The 15,000-nt window shown below is 37.3% G+C and overlaps 2 protein-coding genes across 4 annotated transcripts in view; one reads left to right on the top strand and one right to left on the bottom strand.

Moving 5' to 3' along the window:
* Positions 1-8,408, top strand: part of LOC149131040 (chitotriosidase-1-like) — a 12,331-nt gene extending 3,923 nt beyond the window's left edge. The window contains exons 3-12 of the mRNA XM_089342353.1: positions 463-649; positions 1,430-1,682; positions 2,855-2,979; positions 3,531-3,654; positions 4,180-4,365; positions 4,905-5,024; positions 5,946-6,103; positions 6,648-6,667; positions 6,776-7,036; positions 7,851-8,408. Coding sequence (XP_089198479.1) covers positions 463-649; positions 1,430-1,682; positions 2,855-2,979; positions 3,531-3,654; positions 4,180-4,365; positions 4,905-5,024; positions 5,946-6,103; positions 6,648-6,667; positions 6,776-7,036; positions 7,851-8,026 — 1,610 coding nt within the window. The 3' untranslated portion in view covers positions 8,027-8,408. The remainder of the gene's footprint in view (positions 1-462; positions 650-1,429; positions 1,683-2,854; positions 2,980-3,530; positions 3,655-4,179; positions 4,366-4,904; positions 5,025-5,945; positions 6,104-6,647; positions 6,668-6,775; positions 7,037-7,850) is intronic.
* Positions 8,082-15,000, bottom strand: part of LOC106870764 (m7GpppN-mRNA hydrolase NUDT17) — a 36,286-nt gene continuing 29,367 nt past the window's right edge. For 2 of the 3 annotated variants that reach the window (XM_089342354.1, XM_089342355.1), the window contains 6 exons: positions 12,540-12,665; positions 11,727-11,898; positions 10,892-10,917; positions 9,701-9,802; positions 9,200-9,444; positions 8,082-8,962 (listed from right to left, as the gene is read on the bottom strand). In XM_089342354.1, the coding sequence (XP_089198480.1) occupies positions 8,806-8,962; positions 9,200-9,444; positions 9,701-9,802; positions 10,892-10,917; positions 11,727-11,898; positions 12,540-12,665 (828 nt within the window). In that variant the 3' untranslated portion in view covers positions 8,082-8,805. Of the gene's footprint in view, positions 8,963-9,199; positions 9,445-9,700; positions 9,803-10,891; positions 10,918-11,726; positions 11,899-12,539; positions 12,666-14,832 lie in introns of all 3 variants that reach the window. The other variant, XM_014916960.3, reaches the window with a different exon arrangement.

Genomic DNA, 15,000 nt, shown 5'->3' with positions numbered 1-15,000 from the left:
TTTTGGGGTCTTCTCCAACGTCCCTCTACTCTGTTCACGACGAAACACTCTCTTCATCCCTGCCGGATAAAAAGGAAATTGCAGATCTAACCGCAAATCCTCAATATCGCAACTCCACTATAAATAGTAAACACTTCTATATTCGTACGACACGTGAATGTCTGAAACCCTCGTATTTTGAGCCCTGTTCCCGACCTGCGAGCATCTATCTCACAATCTAGGTAGATGGCACTGCGAACTGATCTAGGTGGATACACATCATTTGTCAACAAGCGAGATACATTCTCTGTAACAAGATGCAGTGAGTAGCTTGTTCCCCCGTTCGAACGTGCATCAAACATATTTGGACTGGTAACAGCATTGCTATATGTATGTACTAGTCTTACACATATCTATAAACAGATCGATCGATCAAACTCATATCTATGTACTTGTCCACTAAATTTTATAATTTCGTTGCAGAGGCTTACCGTCGAGTTTGCTACCATACCAACTGGTCGCAGTACAGACCAGCTGGCGGCAAATATTTCCCTGAGAGTATCGACCCAACACTGTGTACGCACATCTGTTATGCTTTTGCCAAACTGAACGGAAACCACCTCCACGCTTTCGAATGGAACGATGAATCTGAGCCATGGATGAAGGGAATGTATGTCTATATATGTGTATATATATCAGAGACATTTTTTTCTTTTGCCTATCGTAGTATGAACTATTACTACAAAGCCAACTTGTTTACATATCATGTGTGTGTGTGTGTGTGTGTGTGTGTGTGTGTGTGTGTGTGTTACAAGAAAGTTATATATAACCAACGCATTTTACGCTGACGATAGTTTAGCGTACGAGGGGGGTGGTGCTAAAAAGTTCCTGGCTTTTAGAGTATCACGAAAGGCCTGGTTGGAGGCCCAACCTTCCAAGTTCTTTTACAGGGCTTAGAAGAAACTGAAGGACCTCTGCAATAAGTGTGTGAATCTGAGAAGGGAATATGTTGAATAAAATCATAATTAACTGATTCTCCTGAATTTTCTTTTATCCAAAGCCAGGAACTTTTCAGCACTCCTCGAATACGTTTAAAACAATTTCACAATTTCGCAATAAAAATGAATTGTTATGCTTATCATAAGAGCTTCACAACAAGCATGAAACTCAATTAATTAAATCTATTTGACCTCAGTAGATGCTAAGTGCATCTAAGCGTCAAGTTGCTAGTCGTGACGCTATTCGTGACGCTCAAGGAAGCAGAGATCTAGAGTTAACAATTCCACCATCGCAGCGGGACACGTTTGTATTTCAGTGGATTTTTAGCATTGTATGTTTAGACGAGATGCTTTCTCGAGTCAAACACCGCAGTTTTGCAGCTTTCTACAATGTATCCTCGCTGAGTAAGATATACAAAATTACATGCATTTCTATTTCTTTCTTAATCAAGGTACGAAAGGACAATGGCCATGAGAAAACTGAACCCGTCTGTGAAGATCTTGATCTCGGTGGGTGGCTGGAACATGGCATCGGCTCCCTTTACTGCGATGGTTGCTAATGCTGCCAACAGAAAATCTTTTATCGATCATGCCATAACTTGGATGAGAAAGAGAGGCTTTGACGGTTTAGATCTTGACTGGGAGTATCCAGCCAACCGTGGCAGTCCTCCTGAAGACAAAAACAGGTTTTCAGCACTCGTAAGGGTATGTATATTCGATGCATTTCTTAAAATCGGAGAAATCAATCAATATGCAGGATATTGCAAGAGGGTTTCGCTGCTATTTCTTGCAGGGGATCGAGTGACTGAGAAAATATTTAGATTTCCACAGTTGGTTTGTGCTGGTAAGGCTGGCACGGAAGAATGAAGATGTGTGCGTGTGTGTTTCTGGGTGTGTATGCATGCATGTGTGTGTGTGTGTGTGAATATATATGTATATATATATATACATGTATGTGTATACACACACACACACACACACACACATACACACAGTAGAATTACTCACCAGTGAGTGTAACTTTCACACTGCACCATTGTTTTAGGTCCTCATGTAGTTGCGAGAAGACAAAGATATTGTCTCCCCCCCCACATCTAGGTGTAAGCGTTAGAGAGAGGGTGAGTGAGTAAGAGAGAGAGAGAGAGGGAGGGAGAGAGAGAGAGAGAGAGAGAGAGAGAGAGAGAGAGAGAGAGAGAGAGAGAGAGAGAGCTTCGCCAGCATCGGATGGCCCACTCATTCACAAATGAGTGGACGGGAGCGACAAGAAATGAAGTGCATTGTCCAAACACAAAACAGTTCAGGAACTGAACCAATAACTTTACGATCTTGAATCGGAAACCCTTTACCATTAACCCATGCGCTTTGACATCCCCCCCCCCACACACACTTACACATGTATATACATCTTGCCGTTGAAACAATACTTCGGCAGATTTATATAACATACCTTTTGTCTCCAAGCAGTAATGCTTCAGACTCAAATACACAGGGCTTGTCTCACCTATAATAAAGTCTATCTACCTATCTATCTATCTATCTATCTATCTATCTATCTATCTATCTATCTCTATCTCTCTCTATATATATATATACCCTCCCCAAAATTTCAGGCCTTGTGCCCAGTGTAGAAAGGATTATTATTATTATTATTATTTCTTGCATTTGTCCAGCTTCTAACGCTGGAGATGTACGACGGAACCAGCTGTTCACTACTGTACGATGAGGTTATAGAAATTTTACGTCATTTTACGAACATTTTGGGGGCAACACACCCAATGACAACAACCACCATACGCCACTGTGCTCCAGCATGGACGCAGTTTAATGACTGAAACGAGTAACAGAATTTAAACGCGATATGTTTTTTTTATCTTCAGGAAACGAAACTGGCGTTCGAAGCTGAAGCGAAATCAACTGGCAACGAGAGACTTTTGTTGGCTTGTGCTGTCTCCGCTGGACAAGACAAAATAGACACTGGCTATGACATTCCAGAGATTTCCAAGTACGACATCTTCATTATTATTATTATTATTATTATTATTATTACTATTTTAACTCATTTTCTGTTGGAAGTTCTGGTGTCTTACATGCGTAGCAGACTTGCTATCTGCAACCTGCGGTACCATGTTCTTCTGACCACTCCATTCTCCTTTCCTTTATATTCTTTTTGATGACTTCTGATACTGTCCTCAAAGAACCAACAATGGTTGGCACCATCTTCACCTTCTTCCTTTCCCATAGTCGGCCTCTGTCGTATTTAACTGGGTTCTAAACGCCGTTTTTTTACGTCAAAATTTTCGTTTGCCTTTCCTCAGTTTTTGTGGTTGAGTTATCTGTATCAAGAATTCGTATAGTAACCTTGAAATGTAAACATTGGGCAAGATATTTAACTCTACCTAATTAAGAAGTCTTAATTAACAAGGTTTGATAATAGAAATAGCAGTGAGTGTAAAGAGAATCACGGTTCCAAGTTCAAGAATTCGTATTAGCATCCTTGGAATGCGAACTCTAATTATCTGATGGAACTGATTGATCTGTCATCGTTTGATTCAGGTACTTCGATTTCATCACAATTATGACATACGATCTTCACGGAGCCTGGGAAAAGTTTACAGGACACAACAGTCCACTTCACGTGAGGAGCGACGAAAAGGGGCTGCAAAGACACCTTAATGTGGTACGTTAAAATTTTATAATTGTAAATGGTTTATTGGTAATTTGTCAGAAGTTAATTAAATGTAAAGGTGTACATGTAACAGGTGAATGTTAAGATATACGGACGATTGGATTGTGAGAGATGCAGGTGAGTGAATGCTGGTTCACAACTGAGTGGATAATGCGCGCGGCCTGCAAGACGGGTCATTCAGGTAACTGAATGATGAGAGACATACAGGTGCATGGACGTTAAGATTCACAGGTGAGTCAGTAATTAGACACAGGAGTATTTGTTGCAGCTCTACACGTTCCGAGTTCAAATCTCACCGAGGCCAACTTTGCCATTCGTCCCTCCGTTTCTTTGTTTCTGTTATTTTACTGTTTAAAGGCTTTTATGTAAACCCGTATTGTACCCGTATTGTACCCGTATTGTACCCGTATTGTATGGTCACTTACCACCCTCGTAATTTTGTCAACCTTTAATGGTTAATAAAGAAAACATTATTATTATTATTATTATTATTATTATTATTATTGGAACTAACAGGAATGGGCAGCGAACTACTGGGTAAAGAAAGGCGCCCCCAAAAGTATATTAAATGTGGGCTTGGCCCTTTATGGACGTGGCTTTACACTTAGCAACCCAGCACAAAGCAATCCCGGTGATCCCGCCAAAGGAGCTTCCAATAAAGGACCTTTTACCAGAGAAGGCGGATTCCTGTCTTACTATGAGGTAAGTAGTTTCATGAAATCTAAAACAGCCATCTATATTACACATATATATCATTATATATATATATATTACCATCATCATCATCATGTAACGTCCGCTTCCCATGCTGGCATGGGTTGGACGGTTTGATTGAAAACTGATAAGCTGGGAGGCTGCACCAGGTTCCGATCTGATTTGGAAAGGTTTCTACGGCTGGATGCCCTTCCTAACGCCAACCACCCTGAGAGTGTAGTGGGTGTTTTTTACGTGGTCAAAGTTAATTGGGCTACTGGAATATTACGGAAGATTTGGGGTGGGGGGTACAGAAGCGAAAGAAACAAAAAAACGTCTGATGTCAAATATGTCAGCGTCGAATCAACGACGACAAATGGGCGGGGTTAAAACGTTTCACACCTCCTCCTGATCAATGTTGATCTTCATTAAAAAAAAAGAAACACTTTCGTGTAAAATGTTGTAACAATTAACACACCATATTTGGTGTCATCATCGAACAGTTGTCTTTTATTTTGTCTGTTTTTTTTAAAATTTTTTTATTTTAGATCTGTAAAATGATAGCAACTGGAGGTAAGGTGTCTTGGATCAAAGACCAGGAAGTTCCATATGTTGTGAAGGGCAACCAATGGGTTGGATACGATAACCCAAAGAGTTTAACTATTAAGGTACTTTTTAACCTGGTTTCTATCCCTTTTTGTTGCATCTTTTTTTTTATTTATGTGATTACACACATCAACAGAAGTGACAAAGAGATGATAGAATCGACCCCAGTACAACACTGGTACTAAATACATCGACTCTGGTGAAATGAAAGAAAATGTCTACCATGAAGATTCTTCCATTGTCTTTCCAGTTTCAGTCACTGAACTGCAGCGGCCAAGCTGGAGCAATGCCGTTACGGATTTTAGTCAATCATATTTGCCATAATACTTATTCTAGTTTGGTGGTGAGATTATCGGGTGAAGGTTCGTGGCCTAATGGTTAGAGTGTTATATTAACCACATCATCGCTAGTTCGTGGGTTCAATTCTCGAATCAGTCGATGCAATGTGTTCTTGAGCAAGGTGAACCATTTTACAGTGATTTAGTTCACTCCACTCTCTCACACTCAGTGGAGTGTCAACAGTTCTGCGTGTGCCATTAGCTTAGTCACACTCATTGAAGTTTCTTATTACCTTTCACACTCAGTAGAGTGAAACATTAGCTGTCATAGTCAGCAGAGTGTATTTATTAGCTCTGTCACACTCCATTGAGTATGCAATTTGCTCTGTCGCACTCCATGAATCCTTTTATCTCAGTCACATTCAATGTAGCATTAGCTGCCACACTTCATGAAGTATATCCTTAGCTGTGTTACACTCCATGGGTCCTTTTGTTATCTCTGTCACACGTTATGGATCCTTTCATTGTCTGTCACACTCAATGGAGTATAATATTGACTCACACTCAATGGAAAGTGAAATTACCTCTGTCGTATTTAACAAAGCATGTCACAGGCTTCCTTCACATTTTTAATGGATCGTTTCCACCATAATTCTTTTTTTTTTTTTTGTCCTCTTCAAATATGTTTTCTTTTGTGATTTTCAGGTTAATTGGATCAAGGCAAATGGATTTGGAGGCATTGCTGTCTGGGCTCTACCCCTTGATGACTTTAATGGTCAGTGTGGAGGAGAGAAATACCCTTTGATGAAATCCATAGTCAGAGCATTAGGAGACAAAATCGTTGTCCCACCTCACACAGCCCCGTAAGTATGGCCTCTCAATGCTATAATGTCCGTTCCAGGAAAACCATTATTGTCATTGCCATTTAATACTCCGTTTTCCCATGCTGGCATGGATCAGTTAGAATTTGTTCAGGTGAAAGAGTAAGTCCCGAGATTGATTTGTTCAACTAAAGGCGGTGCTCCAGCATGGCCGCAGTCAAATGACTGAAACAAATAAAAGAAAGAATAAAAGAATACGTATATACACACACACAGACATTGTATATACATTGCTGACTGTTTTTTTTTCTCCTTTGGACAACATTATGCACCTCTTGAAATATGAAAAAAGTATCCAATTTTATAAGTTTGTGAAGATTGTCTACAGGTTTGTATGCTATAAATAGTATCATTTGTACTTCGTACAGAATCACATCAAGATATAACCATGATGTAGATTCTAGCATCAGTAGACTTCTTAAACTGTTTTGTTTCAAGGATGAAGAGAATGTCCAGTATTATTTGAAAGAAAATAAAAGAGCCGAATTTATTTTATAATTTTTTTGTTTTCTTTTGCTTTATCCAGGGTCAAAACCACACCAAAAAGTAAGTCAGTTTAAAAACTTTAAGACATACGACCTTTACTTCCAATTGTTAAACTCTTGTATTCTTTTCATTCCTTCAATCTCCCATTTTTACCATTCTGCTTTGCAGCCGTCATTACCCTTCCTCCAAAGAAAGACGATGTCCTGTGCCAGGGTAAACCAGATGGAACTTATTCCCATCCAAAGAGTTGCACCGAATATGTCTTTTGTGTCAATGGTCGATCATTTATAGAGAAATGTAAAGTTGGATTGTGGAACCAAAACAAAGGACTGTGTGATCCTGACCCTAGTTTCAGATGCACAATTGGGGGTAAAGTGGTGACAAATAAACCAAGTACTTCAAGACCCGTCACCCCTGGCAAAGGAGGATGTAAGTATCATTAGTGGTCTTATAGTGTTCATGTACTATTCTGTTGCAATGCAGCATTGTGGGATAGTGTAGTATTGAGGTTGACTATAGTACAGTGTTGTGTGGCAGTATAGTGCTGTGAGATAGTGCAGTGTGAGGTGGTGGTCCACAGTAGCAAAGTATTGTGTGGTTGTCTGGCTAGATTGAGGTTTATGTCATAGTATGATACTGTAGACATGACAGCACACCAATATATGTGTGATATTGCAGTGGTGTGTGACTGATAGTGTATAGTAGGTGGTGTGAGAGTATGATGTAGTGTAGGTGTACCAGTACAAGGTAGTATAGTTGATGTGATAGTAGAGTGTAACGAGCAGATGTAGGAGGTGTGGTATAAATACAACATAAGATTTTCCAGAACCTTTGGATCCAGAGCCATTCCAGATTTTTCTGAACCAGGGATGGTCACCATGCTCAACACACTCTAAATTAAACGAATATTAAATTTACTTAAATGAAACACAGGTACCTGTACATACCTGTACAAAAAGTTTACTAATATCGTATTATGCAAGTTACTAGCAAACTAGTCTGGAGGCTGTGAAAATTCGAAGTCCTTACTCAAAAATAGGTGCAGATTGAGTTTCCTGGCCATCACTAATAAGAAAGTTGGTGTTGTACCTCTAATACAGTATGGTGGAACTATGTTGACACGTGTGGAAGTACAATGGGGTATAGAAATGGTAATATAATGTAGAAGAGGTGATGATGTTACAGTTCCATGATATACTGATAGAAGTAACCACATTTCTTCAAATATTATTTCTTATTACAGCAACACATTTCTGCGAGGGAAAAAGCGATGGTTTGTATGTTGACCCCAAAGATTGTACATTCTACTACCAATGTTCCTTCGGTTTAACCTTCCATGAACGCTGTGGACCCAAAACTGGATATGATCCCAAAATTAAGGCCTGCAACTTTGTGGCACAAATTCCTGGTTGTTCTTAAGTTCGAACTATAGTTGAAAGAATTTTAAAATGAAAATAATAAAAAAATACAAAAAAAATTATTAAAAGTATTCTTTTATTTTTATTCTTGTTTCATGTTTTTATCTGTCTGCAGCCATTCTGGAGCATCGGCTTTAAGGATTTTTGTCAGTCTTATATCAAACTCTATTTACTGAATGGCTAAGTTTTAGTTCCCAAATAAGTTGCCTTAGTGACAGCAGCTTTACAAGGGAAATAACCATTTCTCAATATTTGATGAGCCTAGAATTTTGAATTTGAAATTAAAGAATTCTAAGGAAGAAGATGCACAGAATTCCTATATTTAGTTTGTTTTGCGTATTTACTAACAAAGTTCTTAAAATTTCTAATCAGTGATAATCATGTGTAGCACTATTTCATTCTTTTTTAGAAATCATCATCTTGACACAACCTGTGATTTATTAATTAAATATTTTATGAAGTGAGACATTTTATTAAGATGGAAATAATTAGTCATAACGAAATTCATTGAACATGTGTTTTTTTTTTCTTTTTCACTTTTCACAAAACATTAGCAAACCAGAAAGCAAGAGAAAATTGAGAAAACTTAGTTTTTTTGACATAGAGAACTCTTTCTTGGAAATTCTATCTTCTGGAAATGTCTTATAGTGGCAAATAATTTCAGTTTTAGCTGCAAACAGCTGTAGCAGTGAAATATGGGCTGTGATGGCAATTTAAAATTGTCTGGTTTTGTTTTAATTAGATTAAATCATAAATAAAAATTATTTTGTCAGTTCAGTGTTATTTCGATATTTTCAACCATTGTTGCAAAGCAAATTTGGTGCCAGTGCTGACCCTGCCTGGAGAGCAATCACTATGTTTGTCGGCAAGTTGCAGAAGAGGAAGCAACGGGAGTTCAGTTGTGACCATTTCTTTATTCTCATTCAATATGTGAGCTCTGAAAGACAAGAAAAAAAAAAAGGAAAAGATATATATGTATGTGTGTGAGTGGCTGTGTGGTAAGAAGCTTGCTTCCCAACCACATGGTTCCGGCTTCAGTTCCACTGTGTGGCACCTCGGGCAAGTGTCTTCTACTATAGCTTCGGGCTGACAAAATTAAACAATATTGATAAAACAATATATTCCTTGTATAAAACAAATCAAGAGTAATGTAAAGGATTCTATTGTGATTAACCTGAAATGAGAGTCTGGGTCCAAAGAATTCTGTTGCTCACTGGAGTTAAATCCTTCTTCATCTGATCTTACAATAGAAGCAATCTGCTGTCTGTTAAACCATGCACATGCATCGACTTCATTAGGTTCTATCTGAAGATGGTTCTCTGCTTCGCTTGATGTCATGCTCTTTAGTTTCCCATGTAAATATGCAACCACATGGTGTCTTTTAGGGTTTCCATAGGTCAACTTTGCTGGATAGACAGACTGAAATTAAAGAAAATGGACACTTTAAGTTGCTGGTACTGCCCAAGTATGGACTTAGCAATAATTTCTAAAACAACCTAAAACTTTAATAAATTCTGGAAGCATTGGGGAGGGTTATGCCTTAAAGAAGGAAGGTTAGCACTCAATACCCTTCTCCAATACCGTTTTTCAAGGCAATGCTTCAGCATGGTCGCAGTCCAACAATTGAAACAATTTAAAAAAAAAAATAATTACTGTAGATATTAATTCAACTCACTTCCCAAAGTGTGATAAGGTTTAATTTCTCATCTTCACATTGTCCTGGATTTATTTTGAAACCAGTCTCTTCAAAGAACTCTCTAACACCAGCATCAGTGATCTAAAGAAAAAATCATTTAAAATAAATTCAACACATAAACAAATGTAACTGTAAACACTTACTGAATTGCCCCTAGTAGTACAAATGGCTACATCAATGCTGAATTGACAATACATTTATCTTTTATTTTGAACGATATATATATAAAAAGATTAGTGCACATTTAAACAGAAAAGAGGCGACTTTACAAGCTAGAAGGAACGGTCAAAGTCCAACCAGGTCACCTCTTTTGTGTTTAAATGCACACTAATTTTTATATGAAAAATATATTGTCTATTGACTATTTTATACATGCCAGGCCACTGGTAGAAAAATTTCTAAAATTTTCCTACCCTGTATATTAAGGGAAGTGCTTAGATTAACAATATCTATAGCTGCATTATTTGTCTTTTTTACATGTAGAGGTGCATGGCTTAGTGGTTAGGGCGTTGGTTTTACAATCATAAGATTGTGGTTTCGATTCCTAGACCGGGCGACACATTGTGTTCTTGAGCAAAACACTTCATTTCACACTGCTCAGTCCACTCAGCTAGCAAAAGTGAGGAACCCTGTGATGGACTGGCTTCCTATCCAGGGAAGGAATATATATACTAGAGAAACCAAAAAACTTGCCCTGAGGTCCTTCAAAAATGATGTGGACTAATTATAACCTTTTTTTTATATATTAGAGGATGTATGGGTTTATGTTATAATATTTTAGAATACTTTTGGGTTTGCATTTTTTTTTTTTTTGTGATGTGTGTATCTTAATTCTAACATGGATTGAAAGATGTCCTGTTGCGTATCCATATGAAATAACTGGGGTTTATCTCAGGGTTTTGTTTTGTTTTTTAATTTAGTTTCTTTAACCCTTGAGCATTTAAACCAGCCATATCCAGGGCCCAAATATTCCACCTGTTTTATACTCAAACTGGCCATAGCTGGCTACTCACACATACCCTGCAATATCATTCTAAAAATCAATCAATCACATCATTGAAAGCTCAAAGCTGCAACAAAATGCAGGATTAATTCAAAACAATGTGAAAAAAAAAAAACACGGAATACATGAGACAAAGTCTGAATGGTAAAGGGTTGAAGGCAACTTACCATTTCATTTGCTTCTATATGACCACCTGCAAAAATAGAAATGTTTCAATCAAAAAAAAAAAAAACAGAATCTAAATTTTCTTTCTTTCTTTTTGCCTCTTCTTTTTTATTTTTTTTGTGGTAAATCTTCAGAGATTTCATAAAGTTTCAGACAAAATAAATAGTTTTATTCTAATGAAAGATTGTATTAAGTTACTGAAACAATGAATAATGTGTCACCAAACTAGAGCAGTGTGTTAACAAGGCCCAAACAATGGGTTTACATAGTGAAGCAATGCACACGTGGCTGTGTGGTAAGCAGTTTGCTTTCCAACCACATGGCTCCGGGTTCAGTCCCAGTGTGTTGCACATGGGGCAAATGTCTTCTACTACAGCTTCAAGCTGACTAAACCCTTGTGAGTGGAGGTGGAGGAGGATATTGAGAGGGTTGGCTTGAAGAAGCAAGACACCCAAAACTGGGCCAGATGGTGTGAGAGCAGTTTTTATAAGAGTGAGGTAGATCTGGCCACCCCTGTTAACAGGGACAAACCTGGATTTAAAGTATTAGAATCCACCATCAGGGACACCATATTTCATTATACAATCATAAAATTCTACAAAGTATATTGAATGCTTTTATAAGTCAACACTGTGTTCTTCTGTGTTAGCAATGCTATTAAATCACATGTCAATGTATTACAAAGTACATTGGTTTCACATTCTGGCACAAAACCAGCAATTTTGAAGGAGGAATAAGTTGACTACAAGCTGCAAGAATATGAGGTGTAGTGGAGGGTAGTAGAATAACAGTAGTAAAAGAGTTATCTAATGGTGAAAAGAAAGAGAAACAATTTACCTGGTGGTACCCAGATACCAGGAAATATACGCAAGTGATTTGCTCTTCTGGACAGCAATAATTTGTGGTCGGAACTTTCAAGAAGAACGGCAACTCCAACATCAATTCCTCTGCTTTTGGTTGCTGCATCAAGGTCTGAGGTTAGGTTCAATATCGGACAGAAGGATGGATGCTGGAAATATTGAAATGAGTTCAGCGAATGTTTCAACATTAGAAACAAGCTATCATTTATAAAGATTAACCTCAGTGATGCTTATAATGACAAGTACCAACTCTGCCGCCAACAAGAAAGAAATATTCTTTCCTACTCTAGGCACAAGGCCTGAAATTTTGGGAGAGGGGGCCTAACCCTAACCCCAGTATGCAACTGGTGCTTAATTTATCGACCCTGAAAGGTTAAAAGGCAAAGTCAACCTCAGCAGAATTTGAACTCAGAACGTAAGGACAGACAAAATACCACTAAGCATTTCGCCCGGCGTGCCAATGTTTCTTATTTCTTTATTGCCCACAAGGGGCTAAACATAGAGGGGACAAACAAGGACAGACAAAGGGATTAAGTTGATTACATCAACCCCAGTGCGTAACTGATATTTTTGATCAAAATTTCTTTGGTAATTACATATGCAGATAAAGAAATTCAGTAGGTTTTTTTTCCCAAAATTTGCTGATAGTTAAAGAGATGGGCTTTAAATAAAATTAAATCCACAAAACATATTCCAGTCTAATGAATTTTGCCTCATTGTTCTTTGAGACAGAAAGCCACAGGTTCAGATGATGATGATGATGATGACAACGTATAAACCAAGGTCTTACTTTAATAAATACTGGCTGGCTGTGACTGTCATCCAAAGTTTCATTGCTGATTATAAAAGAATTATTCTTCATGCATGCATAAACAGGAGTTTGAAGATGGGTGGCACCAAAATAATCCACAATACACTGTAAAATAGAGATTATTTCTAAGATTATTACATGTGAAGAATTAAACATGTTCTAGCCATCAAATAGAATCACATTTTCAAAGAGAAAACATCAGAAAATTTATCTTCAAAAGGTTGTCAATAATAATCTAAGTAAAACATAAAAATGTCTAAACCCCATCTTTTATAAATATTAGATGAAGAAAGCTGCTTATCAATTATGATTATGTGATTTACTAAAAAAAAAGCAACTATTAAACTCAACACTGTCAAAAAAATTCTTCAAGATTCTAGTTTTAATATATTTTTATCAACATATACTTTCAAATATTTTTTTATTATTGATCATTTCAACCACATAAAAAGTAATTTTAATTCACTGCGGGATTAGCACTTTTTTAAGACTGAAGCATAGCATCCCTTCTTTGGTTTTTATTTCTCTATCATACACTTCAAGATGCTACTCTCAACAGACATATCAGTAAAAACCATGTCTCCACATTACAAGTTGAATCCATTATCAGCCTAATTATGTTGATTCCAGTATCCATTCGTATCAGAGTGTGTTTTTGAAGAAGAAAAGTGGGTTTAATTTACTGCGCCCACCCATGAGTAGAATAAGAATTCAAGGGGGTCCATAGATGAAGAAAAAAAAATGGTTGGGAACCAGACATAGAGGGTCTCTTAGTGGTTCACACTGGTGGTTTTCCATTGTCTAACTCTGGAATTTAATTTTTGTTCTCCAGTCCATCCTATGAGCTTCAACACAAAACTTTCTCTAACAAATCTGTAATATTACTTTAGAAACATACTGTCACTTGATTTCTTGAAATATTTTCAAAAGCCTACCCTGCTCCCACGATTACAGTTTTTACAGCTAAGCTTGCCTGAAACCAGACCCCACTCACATGCTGTGACACCTCCAGCAACAGCTTGGTGTTGTCAGCTACCAGCCCTGGCTCTGCTGCTCGTCAGGCTGAGAATATACCATGACTTTTTTTTTTTTAATCTACCGAACTAGATTACCTCCCCTCTATACCGTTCCGTAGATGCGTCGGGACCTTTGTACTAAAGTAGTACCGTTAAGGGGCCTCTGTATTTAAGCAGTACCCATATGTCTGCTAAATCAAGGCTGACTTGAGGCTATAGAACAACATCCAGCATTTTATTAGAACAAAAAACAAAACAAAAAAAAAAAACAGCCCTCAGTTAAAAAAAATAAAAATAAAACATTTCGTCGATAGTGTTTATGTTTTGATCCTGACCGAAACCGGTTCCTTTCTTCGGCGGCAGGAAAAAGTATAGCAGAACAGAGGCTGGCCCTTTTGTTATCATATTCTGTTTAATTAACTGTCTTTGTTTCAGTTAATTTGGGAAATAAAGAAGAATCTAGAGAAATTGGTGCTTCGGATATAAAATTAACATGAAATTTTGCTGAAAGTTTAATTTCAATCATTTTATGTTTTTGTTACGATATTTCTTCTAAAACACACACTGTCTCCATCTCATTTAATTTTAAGAAGGAAAAAAAAACACCGAAGAATTCAATAAACTTTGTCATTATTAAACCGGTGTTTGGAACATAAATTGACATTTTGATACAAGATTTAATTTAGATCACTTTAAAATGGAATAAAAGAGAACCAGGGGCAATTTCAGTCGTGTTGATATTAAAACGGTCAAGGAATTTATTACAGGACAATCTTTGAAAATAAGAATACATTTAAATTTTGTCAAATTGCAGCTCAGATAATTTCCTTTGTTAACCGGCGACCTTAGGCTAAACAAGGTGAAAGTACAACACCTGTCATGTTCAATGTTTCGACTATTTAAAGACTTATTATTATTATTATTATTATTATTATTATTATTATTATTATGTTTATTATTATTGAAGTGTTGATAAATTCGATAAACGAAAAATATAAACAGGAAAATAATAATTCTTTCCACTCAAGGTACAAGGCCTGACATTTTGGGAGAGAAGGGCGGTACCTTATATCGATTCCGAAAGGACGAAAGAGAAAGCCGACCTCGGTGGGATTTTAGCCTCAGACGTGAAGCCGGACGAATTGCCGCCAAGCATTTGGTCCGTCAAATTAACGATTCCGCCGCACAAAAAGAACAAAAATAATAAAAAACGATGTGAGTTCGGTTGCAAACAAGGAAATGCGAGAATGAGATACCTGTGTAAATTTGGCCAAAACTGGTCGAGTATCTCGAGTTGCGTGTTTCAGGTGGACAAGTACCCTCTGATAAGTCATTTGTTGTTCAAGAATAGAAGACCCTTCCATCACAACATTTACCTCTTTCGATTCACGTTTCTCACCAAAACAAATGATTTACTTCCCTTG

This window comes from Octopus bimaculoides, chromosome 25 (genome assembly GCF_046866305.1).
Source record: "Octopus bimaculoides isolate indiv1 chromosome 25, ASM4686630v1, whole genome shotgun sequence".
NCBI classification, from domain to species: domain Eukaryota; kingdom Metazoa; phylum Mollusca; class Cephalopoda; order Octopoda; family Octopodidae; genus Octopus; species Octopus bimaculoides.
The sequence above is the reverse complement of the archived record's forward strand: the minus strand, read 5'-3'. Positions and strand labels throughout refer to the sequence as shown.